This window comes from Schistocerca serialis, chromosome 3 (assembly GCF_023864345.2).
Source record: "Schistocerca serialis cubense isolate TAMUIC-IGC-003099 chromosome 3, iqSchSeri2.2, whole genome shotgun sequence".
NCBI classification, from domain to species: domain Eukaryota; kingdom Metazoa; phylum Arthropoda; class Insecta; order Orthoptera; family Acrididae; genus Schistocerca; species Schistocerca serialis.
In genome coordinates, this window is record NC_064640.1 from 113,031,855 (window position 1) to 113,044,354 (window position 12,500).

Genomic DNA, 12,500 nt, shown 5'->3' on the forward strand with positions numbered 1-12,500 from the left:
ACTGATAGTCAAAAAGCCTTTGACTATTATTTGTGTATGTAAGAGCGCTTTTAGAGTCATTGTCAGAGTACTTTGACATAATTGTGTTATTTTAAATTTAATAATATAATTTTTTCATGATGCAGTAATTCTGTATTGAATGGATGTGAACTTTTGTAGGATATTCGCAAAGCAATGGAAGTGCTGTCTTTCCAACAAAAGCCAGCTAAAACTACTGAAGAAGCATTACAAAAACAGTATCAGTTTTGGAACACACAGCCAGTCCCAAAAATGGGTGAGTAGGGCTGATGGTCAGCCGTAACTAATTCCCAGAACTTTTAAGCATGAGAACTAAACCCGCACAGTTATTCAGTAGTGCATTTTTACAACTTTCAAAGAATTTTTGATAAAATAACTGTTTTTGTATGTGATGCAAGATTTTTTGATTATTAATTTTTGTTATCTCTGTTATATTGTGATGTGAATCAGTTTTGTGGTTGCTGCTGTAAAGTGACCAACAACTGGAATTGATTCTTTGAAAGCAGTCATAAGATGTTAGGCATTGGTCAATAATCAGGCTGCCTGATTCTCAGTACCCCATTTTCTCTCTCTCTCTCTCTCTCTCTCTCTCTCTCTCTCTCTCTCTCGCTCTTGCTCTGTATGTACTTTTACAAACACAATACTGATGGTGCGCTCACTCTACAAAAGTGCTGCCATTGACCCTTAATTCCATTATTGTACAGTTGTAAATACTCATTGACAAAAAAGACACACAATAAATGAATTATCCAAATGGGGCAGAAATTGGTAGATTTTATCTACACTCCTGGAAATGGAAAAAAGAACACATTGACACCGGTATGTCAGACCCACCATACTTGCTCCGGACACTGCGAGAGGGCTGTACAAGCAATGATCACACGCACGGCACAGCGGACACACCAGGAACCGCGGTGTTGGCCGTCGAATGGCGCTAGCTGCGCAGCATTTGTGCACCGCCGCCGTCAGTATCAGCCAGTTTGCCGTGGCATACGGAGCTCCATCGCAGTCTTTAACACCGGTAGCATGCCGCGACAGCGTGGACGTGAACCGTATGTGCAGTTGACGGACTTTGAGCGAGGGCGTATAGTGGGCATGCGGGAGGCCGGGTGGACGTACCGCCGAATTGCTCAACACGTGGGGCGTGAGGTCTCCACAGTACATCGATGTTGTCGCCAGTGGTCGGCGGAAGGTGCACGTGCCCGTCGACCTGGGACCGGACCGCAGCCACGCATGGATGCACGCCAAGACCGTAGGATCCTACGCAGTGCCGTAGGGGACCGCACCGCCACTTCCCAGCAAATTAGGGACACTGTTGCTCCTGGGGTATCGGCGAGGACCATTCGCAACCGTCTCCATGAAGCTGGGCTACGGTCCCGCACACCGTTAGGCCGTCTTCCGCTCACGCCCCAACATCGTGCAGCCCGCCTCCAGTGGTGTCGCGACAGGCGTGAATGGAGGGACGAATGGAAACGTGTCGTCTTCAGCGATGAGAGTCGCTTCTGCCTTGGTGCCAATGATGGTCGTATGCGTGTTTGGCGCCGTGCAGGTGACCGCCACAATCAGGACTGCATACGATCGAGGCACACAGGGCCAACACCCGGCATCATGGTGTGGGGAGTGATCTCCTACACTGGCCGTACACCACTGGTGATCGTCGAGGGGACACTGAATAGTGCACGGTACATCCAAACCGTCATCGAACCCATCGTTCTACCATTCCTAGACCGGCAAGGGAACTTGCTGTTCCAACAGGACAATGCACGTCCGCATGTATCCCGTGCCACCCAACGTGCTCTAGAAGGTCAAAGTCAACTACCCTGGCCAGCAAGATCTCCGGATCTGTCCCCCATTGAGCATGTTTGGGACTGGATGAAGCGTTGTCTCACGCGGTCTGCACGTCCAGCACGAACGCTGGTCCAACTGAGGCGCCAGGTGGAAATGGCATGGCAAGCCATTCCACAGGACTACATCCAGCATCTCTACGATCGTCTCCATGGGAGAATAGCAGCCTGCATTGCTGCGAAAGGTGGATATACACTGTACTAGTGCCGACATTGTGCATGCTCTGTTGCCTGTGTCTATGTGCCTGTGGTTCTGTCAGTGTGATCATGTGATGTATCTGACCCCAGGAATGTGTCAATAAAGTTTCCCCTTCCTGGGACAATGAATTCACGGTGTTCTTATTTCAATTTCCAGGAGTGTACATGTACAGACAAGCAAATGATTGAAATGATTGTAATTTCAGAAAAATTGGATGATTTATTCAAGAGAAAGAGCTTCACAAATTGAGTAATTCAGTAACACATTTGTCCTAGTCTGTCCCTTGTGCAAGCAGTTATTTGGCTTGACACTGATTTTAAAAAATGTTGGATGTCATCCAGAGGGATATTGTGCCAAATTCTGTCAAATTGGTGTATTAGATCAAAAATGTCCCAACGTGGTTAGAGGGCTCTGCCTATAGTGCTCCAAATGTGCTCAATAGGGAAGAGATCTAACGACCTTGCTGGCCAAGGTAGGGGTTTGGCAAGTACGAAGACAAGCAGTAGAAACTGTCACCATGTGTAGGCAGGGATTATCTTGCTGAAATGTAATGGCTTGTCATGAAGGCCAACAAAATGCTCCGTAGGATGTACCACTATGATGTAAGGGTGCCCTGAATTACAAACAAAGGGGTCCTGCTATGGAAAGAAATGCCACCCCAGACCATCACTCCTAGTTGTACGGCTGCATGGCAAGAGGCAGGCAGGTTGGTGTGCCACAGCTGTCCAGGGTGTCACATTGGTAGAATTATCTTCATTGAAGAGTCCCACTTTGAAGTGAGGTGAGACATGGGATACCATCTTGACTTGCCCACCATATGGCCCGACAGACAGAAGTGATGGTGTGGGGTGCCATTTCTTTTCATAGAAGGACCCCTTTGGTTGTCATCAGTGGCACCTTTACAGCATAGTGGTAAATTGCTGATATTCTACAACCCATTTTGTTGCACTTCATGACAAGCCATTCTCTGCTTACATTTCAGGGAAATAATGCCCGTCTGCACAGTCGAGAGCCGGTCGGTGTGGCCGAGTGGTTCTAGGCGCTATAGTCTGGAACCGCGCGACTGCTACTGTCGCAGGTTCGAATCCTGCCTCAGGCATGGATGTGTGTGATGTCCTTAGGTTAGTTAGGTTTAAGTAGTTCTAAGTTCTAGGGGACTGATGACCACAGCAGTTAAGTCCCATAGTGCTCAGAGCCATTGAACCATTTTTGCACAGTCGAGAGTTGTTTCTGCTGCTTGCCTTCAGGGTCGCCAAACCCTACTTTGGCCAGCAAGGTTGCCTGATCTCTCCCCAGTTGAGAACATTTGCAGCTTTAAGGGCAGGGCTCCTCCAGCCAGCTCGGGATATTGATGTTCTAACACACTAATTGGACAGAATTTGGCCCCGTATCACTCAGGACGACATCCAACAACTTTTTCAATCAATGCCAAGCCGAATAACTGCTTGCATAAGTACCAGAGGTGGTCAAATGTGTTATTGATTTATTCAATTTGTGAAGCTCTCTATGTTGAACAAATCATTCAATTTTTCTGAAATTGTAATCATTTGCATGTTTATACATGTATGTCGTATCTACAGATTTCCATCCTCCTCAGATAATTCCTTCATGGTGTGTCTTTTTTATATTTTTAGTGTGTTTTGTTCCCTGTGTGTTGTTGTCTTTTCTCTGCTTCTTTTTGTGTTGTTAATTTCCTCAGTGATGAAATGCCTGTCTCTATAGTCAAATGCCCCTACTATTTACATTTTGTCCAGTGATTGGTGTTTCAGTAAAATACTATAACTGCTGTGGCATTTTCTTGATTTATCCATGGGCACCGTACATCAAGCTACATACAAATTTTTGAATGTTATTTTCAACAAAATCAAGGCTGATTCAATCCTTGATCTGTAGTATGTGACCTGCTGTTTGAGTACGTCTGAAATCCAATAATGTTTAATGTTGCCCTTAATTATCTATCATCTGAGAGAAGTGTTGTTCTAACAAAAGTTTATTTTGAAGTTTCCAAAGCATTTATGATTTCCATAGTGTTCAGATTAACTTGCAGTGTTATAAAAAGAAAATTGTAGTAACCATACCAAAAACACAAACTATATGTGACAAACTTCCATATTTGGTGTTCCGGAAAAGTAAATATATAAAGATGTTTAAGAGGCAAGGAAAAGAGAAGTGTTTTGTAATCCTATTTTTTAAGATTCTGAACAAACTAGGGAATTTATGAACTTTCTATTTCTGTTTCAGATGAAAAAATTACTTGCAATGAGCCAATCGAACCAGATAAAAGTAAATCGGAAATCCGTCAAGTTCCCTATTCCCTTCCAGATGGTTTTAAATGGGATACCCTGAATCTGAATGAACCATTGGTCTTAAAGGAGCTTTATATGCTTCTTAATGAAAACTATGTAGAAGATGATGATTCAATGTTTAGATTTGATTATCCTCCAGAATTTTTGAAATGGTAAGATATGTCTGAATTATCTATTAAATCCCTTTTGGGTTGAAAAGTAATAGCTATTTTTGTGATAGTGTTAGGGGGATGGGGAGAGTTTTGTCATCTTGTTCACCATTCCTCCTCCCACCTCATTGCCCCTGTTGGCAATTCATCATGTAATTTTTCACTGTCAGAAGTGTCTTCACATCTCTACATTTAAATCTCACGTGAGTGCACAGCCTATAGTTCAGGTCAGTGCATTAGAGTTTGAATATTTATTTCTTGCAAGTAGCTTTTGGGTGAGAAGATTTTCTAGTAAAAAGTAACTGTTGATACATCCATTTTTAGTAGAGAAATTTCAGGCTGTAGTGAGAAGTCTGCAAAGTAGATTTTAGTATTTGTTTATTCTCCTCGTTATATTCTACGCATATTCCAAGCTCAGTAGTGCCACAGTCATGTAATGTACTCTTTTGTGGGGTCTGCTAGTACTTTGTAAGTAAATCTTGACTGCTTTGTATGTTTTGACACTGTATATCAAGTTTTTACACAGTAAAATATAGCTAGGGACTGTGCTTGTTGTGAACGGATGCAAGCAGAATTGGCTGCTGTCTGTAAACAGCTGGAAGCTGTGTTGGCTATGGTCGACAGGCTTCTGGCTAATGCTCAAAGCTGTGGCGACATCAGAGTGCTGGTGGTGAGATACGCAACACCTTTGGTGCAGTTCGAATCCCCTGGTGACGTTGTTGTCACTGTATCTTCCGGTAAGAAACACCTGACCAGTCGTTCCTCACCTGAGTGTGTTTGGCAGACAGTGGTGGGTTTGGGTGTCACTTGATGGAAGGTGAAAGAGTGAACGGGTCGCACAGCTGGTTCCTTACACGTTAGCAACAGGTAATAGTTGCTACTCAATGTTGATGAAACTTCTGAGTCAGTATGGGGTGCCTCTCCTGATAGGCAAGTGGCCAATTCTGTTGCCCATTTCGGGAGGGTGATTATGCTGGTTATTAGGAGCTCCAATGCTAGGCAGGTAATGGAGCCACTCAAGGAAATAGCATGCAGAATAGGAAAGAATGCCAGTTTGCAGTCAGTATGTTTACTGAAGGGGAGGCCTCTTCCGTGACAGAGGTGGCAACTGGCTGCAAATAGTGGCACATGTCTGCACAAATGATGCACGGCGCTTGGGTTCTGAGACTATCCTCTGATCCTGTTGGCAGATGGCTGATTTGGTGAAGGCAACTAGCATTCCACACTGGGTGCTGGATATGCTGTCTGCTTGTAGCATCGTATCCAGGATGATTCTTGGTTGTCTGGTTTCAAGCAGAATGGAAAGTCTAAACCAGAGGCTCAGACAACTCTGTGATGGTATTGGATCTGAATTTCTTGACCTTCAGTCTCAGTTGCAGAATTGTAGGGTTCCTCTTAATAGGTTAGATGTGCACTGCACCTAGGAAGCGACTGCTAGTGTAGCAGATTACATGTTTTTTTTTTTTTTTTAGGTTAAAGAAACACCCCCTTCCCCTTGAGATCAGAGATGAATTGCATACCAAAATCAAAGGTACACCAACCACAGTGTTCTCAGAGAATGCTCGTCCTCTCTGATTGGATATAGAAAAGGTTAATATGATATTAACAAACTGCAGGAGCATCTAACGAAAGGTCCAAGGACTGGTGTCATTTATTGAAGGTTATAATGCCCAAGTAGTGTTAGGAACAGAAAGTTGGTTGAAACCGGAACTACATAGCAACAAAATCCTGAGTTGAGCTTGGAATATTTATCATAAGGAATAGGTTAGTTGCCAGTGGTGGTGGCATATTTATTCCAGTAAAGAACTCAGTAATATAGTGAGGTTATCAGGGACACTAAATGTGAATTAATTTGGGTGTAGTTAGGTATTAGTGATAGAGCATTTTGGAGAGAACTTGCAGAATATAGTTAATAATTTTCCTGATCATACTATTGTAATTGGGATGACTTCAACTTGCTAGGTATAGATTGAGAGAGTCTTACTATCAGAACTGGTGCCAAAGACAGGGATTTGTGTGACAGCCTTCTGAATGTCTTGCGTAAAAAATACTTTGAGCATATAGTTGGAGAACCAAGACTTTAAGGTAATATCTTAGACAACCTTGCAACACACAGGCCTGAGCTTATTGAATTGGTTAATGTAGAGGAAGGCATCAGTGATCATAAATTCATGATAGCAACTATGACTATAGGTTTTGCAAGGAATGTTAAGAACTGCAGAAAGATATTTTTGCTTAGGAAGAGTGACATAATACAAATTCCAGAGTATATGAGTAGTCAGCATCAAATATTCAGTGACGAGATGAAGATCTGGAGCACAAATGGAGGGGGGATCAAAAGCTTCGTTCAGTATGTCAGAGATGGAAAAGACTCACCATGATTTAATAGCTGTGTTAGAAAACTGCTCTGTAAACAGAGCTTTATCTCAAATTCAAGAGGTCAAAACCTAGCTACCAAAAAAGCTGAATTAACAAAAAATGAGCATAAAGGGAGCAATGAGAGAAGCATTCCATGACTTTGAAAATAAAATGTTGTCAACTGATCTGAGTAAAAAGCCAGAGAGATTTTAAACTTATGTAAAACCCATAAGCAGTTCGAAATCATCTTTTCATTCACTCTGAGACCTTGCTGGCATCAAAACAGAAGATGACCGATAAGGCTGAAATACATAATTCGGTCTTCAGATATTGTATCACCACGGAAGATTTTAACACAGTCTCTCCTTTCAACCATCGTATGAATGTCGAAGTGGCAGGTATAAAGATAACCAATTCAGAGTAGAAAAGCAACTATATCCACTTACTAGTGAAAAGGCATCAGGACCAGATGAGATACCTATAAGCTTATGCAGAACAACTTGCTCCCCTACTAGCAGCAGTTTATCGTAGTTCGCTGTGGCAATATAAGGTACCTAGTGACTGGAAAAAAGCACAGGTCATTCCCATTGTCAGGAAGGGCTGTGGAATGGTCGCATAGAACAAATAGTAGGAAATGCAGATACCAGACTGACATTATTAGGAAGAATCTTAAAGAACTGTAGCTCTTCCATGAAGAAAGTAGCATTCAAGGCTCTTGATTGATCGATTCTTGAGTGTCGTGCATCAGTATGAGATCCTTACCAGGTAGAATTGGGGTGTGTGTGTGTGTGTGTGTGTGTGTGTGAGAGAGAGAGAGAGAGAGAGAGAGAGAGAGATCCAATGAAGAGTGGAATGTTTAGTCACAGAATCATTTAGTCGGTGAAAGAGCATTACAGAAGTGCTCAACAATACAAGAGAGACATTGTGCATTACAGAGAGGTTTACTATTGAAATTTTGAGAGGGTACTTTCCAGAAAGACTGAGACAACATATTACTTCCTCCCACATACATCTCGCATAATGGACAAGACAAGAAAATTAGAGCTGATACAAAGGCCTGCTGACAGCCATTCTTCCCACACTCGGTTTTTGAGTGAAATGTGTTGAGGGGGCATCAGTTAGCGGTGCCAGAAGTACCCTCCGCCAAAAAGCACGAGGAGGCTTGCAGAGTATAATGTTGATGTAGTTAAGTCACTTCAGCTACTTTTCTATGTGAGCCACCAATTCAGGTTGCTTCTGTGTCATGTTGGGAGTCGCATCGCAGGTTATATTGCATATTGTATCATCTCGGTGAGAACCACACCTCATTGCCTAATTGTGAAACTTTCACGAATTCTTGGTGCTGTTGCACTGTAGTTTAATAAAAGGACAACTTGAGTTTCTGCAATTTCACTGCAATATTTTGTCAAATTAAAACTGTTTTGCTCTAACAGTATTTCTAAACTGGGAGCTTATGTGTAAATTTTGTAATTTTTGCATGTAAGTAGACCATATTCTGTCACATTCACTATACTCAAACTACTATACTCAAGCTACTTATATTTAGGAAGACTGTATGTCCAAATCTTATATCCAAACTTTTTTGTACTGTTATTTATAGGTCATTCATACATTTTGAGATACAAATAACTTAAAAATGGTCAACAACTTTCGTTGTTTGACTAGATGAATAATTTTCTTTCTCAAACACAGTTTCGTACACTTGAAATGTGAGTAATTGTCATGCTCTTCCTTATGTGATTAAATTTACAAACAGTGCATTCCCAGAAATGAGAAGTAAAAATGTTGATTTTGTTTCTTATGAATTTTAAAAGCAGTAGAGACTGAACTTGAGGAGATATTAATGCTGCAGAAACCAGAAATTTGCTTTATCTCTGTTTTGTATCTTACTGAGTTTTTGCTGAAATTTATTTGTGAGTGTAAAGTAATGCATTGATGGATTTGTGTGGAAACAGCAACATTAGTATGTGAGAAATTATAAATGAGATTATTGTTAAATATTGTATAAGGTGTTACTACTAGAAATCACAGACATTATCTTTTATTGTGACTCTCTCTGCAGCTGCAATGACTTTTTTAAATGATTTTGTGAGGCCTTCAGTTAACGTTTTCTTTATTTGATGTACAATTGTACAGTTTTGGTGTTAGGCTATTTTCAAGTATCTAAACTGGAAGCATTATGCATTGAGTGCATTAGTATCACTCAGGAATTAAACTTAAGAACAAGTCATATCCCAAGATATACTAGGAGGATTATGGCCTAGCTAGTAGAAGGTTAGTTGAGGATACATAGTGCTCTATGTGTCTGGAAATATGTTTGTTCATTATTATGGGACCACAATACTTTTTGAGCTTTTGTGTGTGCGTGTGCGCACGCGCTCGCCATTAAAGAATGTTCTCTGACACATGATTTGTTCTTACATTTAATTCATGAGTGATATACCAATGAATTCAGTGTCTAATGCTTCTGTTTTAGGTATGTGAAAATGGTGTTAGACTGAAATTGTTGAACCCTACATATAAATAAAGAAAAGTTACCTAAAGGCATCACAAAATCATTTTAAAAAAATTTCGTACATTGTTTCATTTGGTAATTACTTTCCCTGCAAATTCAAGGGAAAATGTTCCATAGTGGCAAAATTTTGCAAAGTAAGCACATTTGCATCCTATCACTATTGTTCATCTGGGAAATAGTGAACACTTGTTTTACAACTCAAATGTTCTTGAACTATTAAATAGTGTGTGTTTCTTTTTATCCCTCATCCTCTCCATAGTGTTGCTCAGCATGATTCAGCTATGTTCCCATAAGTATTAGCAGTGCTGGAGAATGTGTTGCGTAAGGACTGTTTCTGTTTATGATGTTGTCTTAAAGAAGCAAACTCGGCAATGCTTCACAATTTCTAAATATGTATGGATATACATCATAATCTCCTCCTCCCCCTCTCTCTTTCCATTCCCTCCTTTCCCGTCTGTGTCCATTTCCTCCCCCCTCTCTCTGATCTTGAGCCTTGTTCATTGTTATTGCAAATTCATATTCCATTGTAGTTTTCTAATCATAAGCTGATAGTGAAGGGAGGAAACAAAACAGCACACTGTTGTGTACACAATTTTTGTTTAAAAATACATATAATGAGAGAGAATATATATGGGTAAAAATTTTTTTTCTGATGGTTTAAATCCCCTGATATTGTAGTTAAAACCGACTGCAAGAAAGAAAAGAAACTAAACATTTTAACAGTAGAGCACAGCACGACATTTCCTTTTTTTGAGTTAGTTCTAACAGAAAACCTGCACATTGCTCTTTAGAAATGTATATAGCCTATATTCATTTGAAAGTTTATTAGAATATAATGTCAAAATTTGAAGTAAATGCTGAAGTATGTTTTGAGATTTTTAGTGACAATGTTAAACAGCCACGTTCCTTGGTATAGTATTATAGATAATTATTACACAAAATTACTGTCCTCACTGTTTAGCACTTTTTATGTTCCCTATCACCCTTAATAATGATTTCAATAAGAATAGAGCTGTCATAAGTGCTATACCGCAGAAACTAATATTAAATGTTTAACACCCGCAATATAAAGGAATCATGTGGTTTTGTTAAATGCATCGGGTAACACATCTCCCTCTTACTGACACACACACACACACACACACACACACACACACACACACACACACACAGGTAGCATATCAGCAATGTAGGGAAAGAAAGATTGCTACCTACCGTAAAGAACACAAATTAAGTTGCAGACAGGCACAATTAAAATACTTACAGAAGAATGCTTTTGGCCACAGCCTTTGTAAGCAAAAGAAAGAAAAAAAAAAAACCATTCATATGCACAAGCAAGCACACCTCATGCGCACATCACCGCCATCTCCAGCAGCTCGGGCTAGGCCTAGCTACTGGAGGTGACAGTTATGTCTGCACGAGGTGTGCTTTCTTGTGTGCATAAAGTGTGTGTGTTTCTCTTTAGCTGATGAAGGCTGTGGCCAAAAGCATTCTGTAAGTGTATTATGCATTCAGCTTTGCAAGAAAATCTGTTTTTGTTACATTTTACATTTCCAATCAAAACAAAACTGGTGCTCTGCAACTGTTAGGGACACAATGTTGGACAGTTTCTGCTCCTCCTTGTTGTGGGCATGGCTTGTCTCTCCGTCAGCATGTTTCTTGCAAATTGTGTCTTAAAGAAGGAAGTGGTCATAAGAAAAAACTGACTTAACCACTTCTGCTGTGCTGTTTTGCTAAAATGTTGGACTCTACATTAGACACAATTAAAAGAGAAGAATGATGGGGTTGAGTGGGGGTATGAAGCATAAAAAATAATTTCTGTGCTGAGAAAATGACTCCTAGAACTGATATACTGTCTTATTTCATCATAGGTGCCCAGGTCAGCCTAACATTCAGTTGAGAAACAGAAGTAGTCTTCTTTCTAGCAGACTAAACAGTTCAGTTGCAGCCTTTGGACCTCATTATCATCAAAGTCTGAAAGGTGAATAGCACTTATGCATTGTTTGGAAAACAGCACAATTATTGTTCCCTACAAAGAGTAAATAAGTAAATGAATGTCTTTTATGCTGTGAATTACAATAAATAATATTGAAAGATGTGTCCAGCATCGTCAAAAATAAATTCAAGAAAGGTGTACAATGTAATGATGCTATAGTCAGTTACTAGGACCTGGGAACACACAGCTGAAAAGTGGTTCTGAACGTTTTTAATAACTGAAGGCAAGCCATCACACACATACATTGCAGTGCTTGAGAAGTGGATAGGGACATAAAACACTGAAATCACTATTTAGTGGGTTATTAAAATTTTGTCTCCCGCCCCCCCCTCCCCCTTCCCCAGCTCCCACCCTAACTCCCTCCTGACTCCCCTCCCCCTGTTTATACACATACGGAATGACCAAAACTTCTCATTACATCATAATAATATGTTTAGGAAGTTCTAGGAGAAGAGGTCCAAATTTCAGATGGTGGTCAAACTGTCATATGAAGCAAAAATGTTCATAGAGACATAGGCTTTATTTCAAATAGTTCCCAAAGTGAATATTTATAACCATTATGGAATGGTTTTATATTGTTAGTTTTTGGAGTTACTAATATATATTTGACAGTTCAAAGTAAATTTAAGAAACGTCCATCAACTTTAGTTTATTGTCATACTCTCTGGCAAATGGAAAATGTCATATTTCTTCCCTTAGTGTAGCTTCCATTTCTAAATGAAGCCAACAGTGTTCATTAGGCGACCTAGTAGTTAGTTTCATATCCAACTATCTTCTGTACATTTGTCCAAATCCCAAAATAAGGCTCTGCTTTGATTTTAGATACATTGGTGGCCAGATAATTCATAACTTACGTGAACAGGAGATGCAATGTTGGTGCACACATAAGGTAAAATATGAAGGATTTCCATCATGATAGAGGAACATTCTGTGCGGCCAGCAGAGCGTCGTCTAGTTGTTCAACTGATACATTCCCCCTCCCGCCTCCCAAGAAAAGTAATTTTATTTCCACTCATGTCTCCACAGTAAATGGACTGTGATCATATTACAGAACACACTACATCATGCACTGATATAGAAACAAACATGATAAAAAAATTTTCACTGTACTGTGT

The 12,500-nt window shown here is 40.4% G+C and overlaps 1 protein-coding gene across 1 annotated transcript in view; it reads left to right on the top strand.

The window, feature by feature from the left end:
• LOC126469800 (glycylpeptide N-tetradecanoyltransferase 2) overlaps positions 1-12,500 on the top strand; it is an 89,785-nt gene that overhangs the window by 32,785 nt on the left and 44,500 nt on the right. The window contains exons 4-5 of the mRNA XM_050097058.1: positions 160-274; positions 4,303-4,519. Of these exons, the coding sequence (XP_049953015.1) occupies positions 160-274; positions 4,303-4,519 (332 nt within the window). The remainder of the gene's footprint in view (positions 1-159; positions 275-4,302; positions 4,520-12,500) is intronic.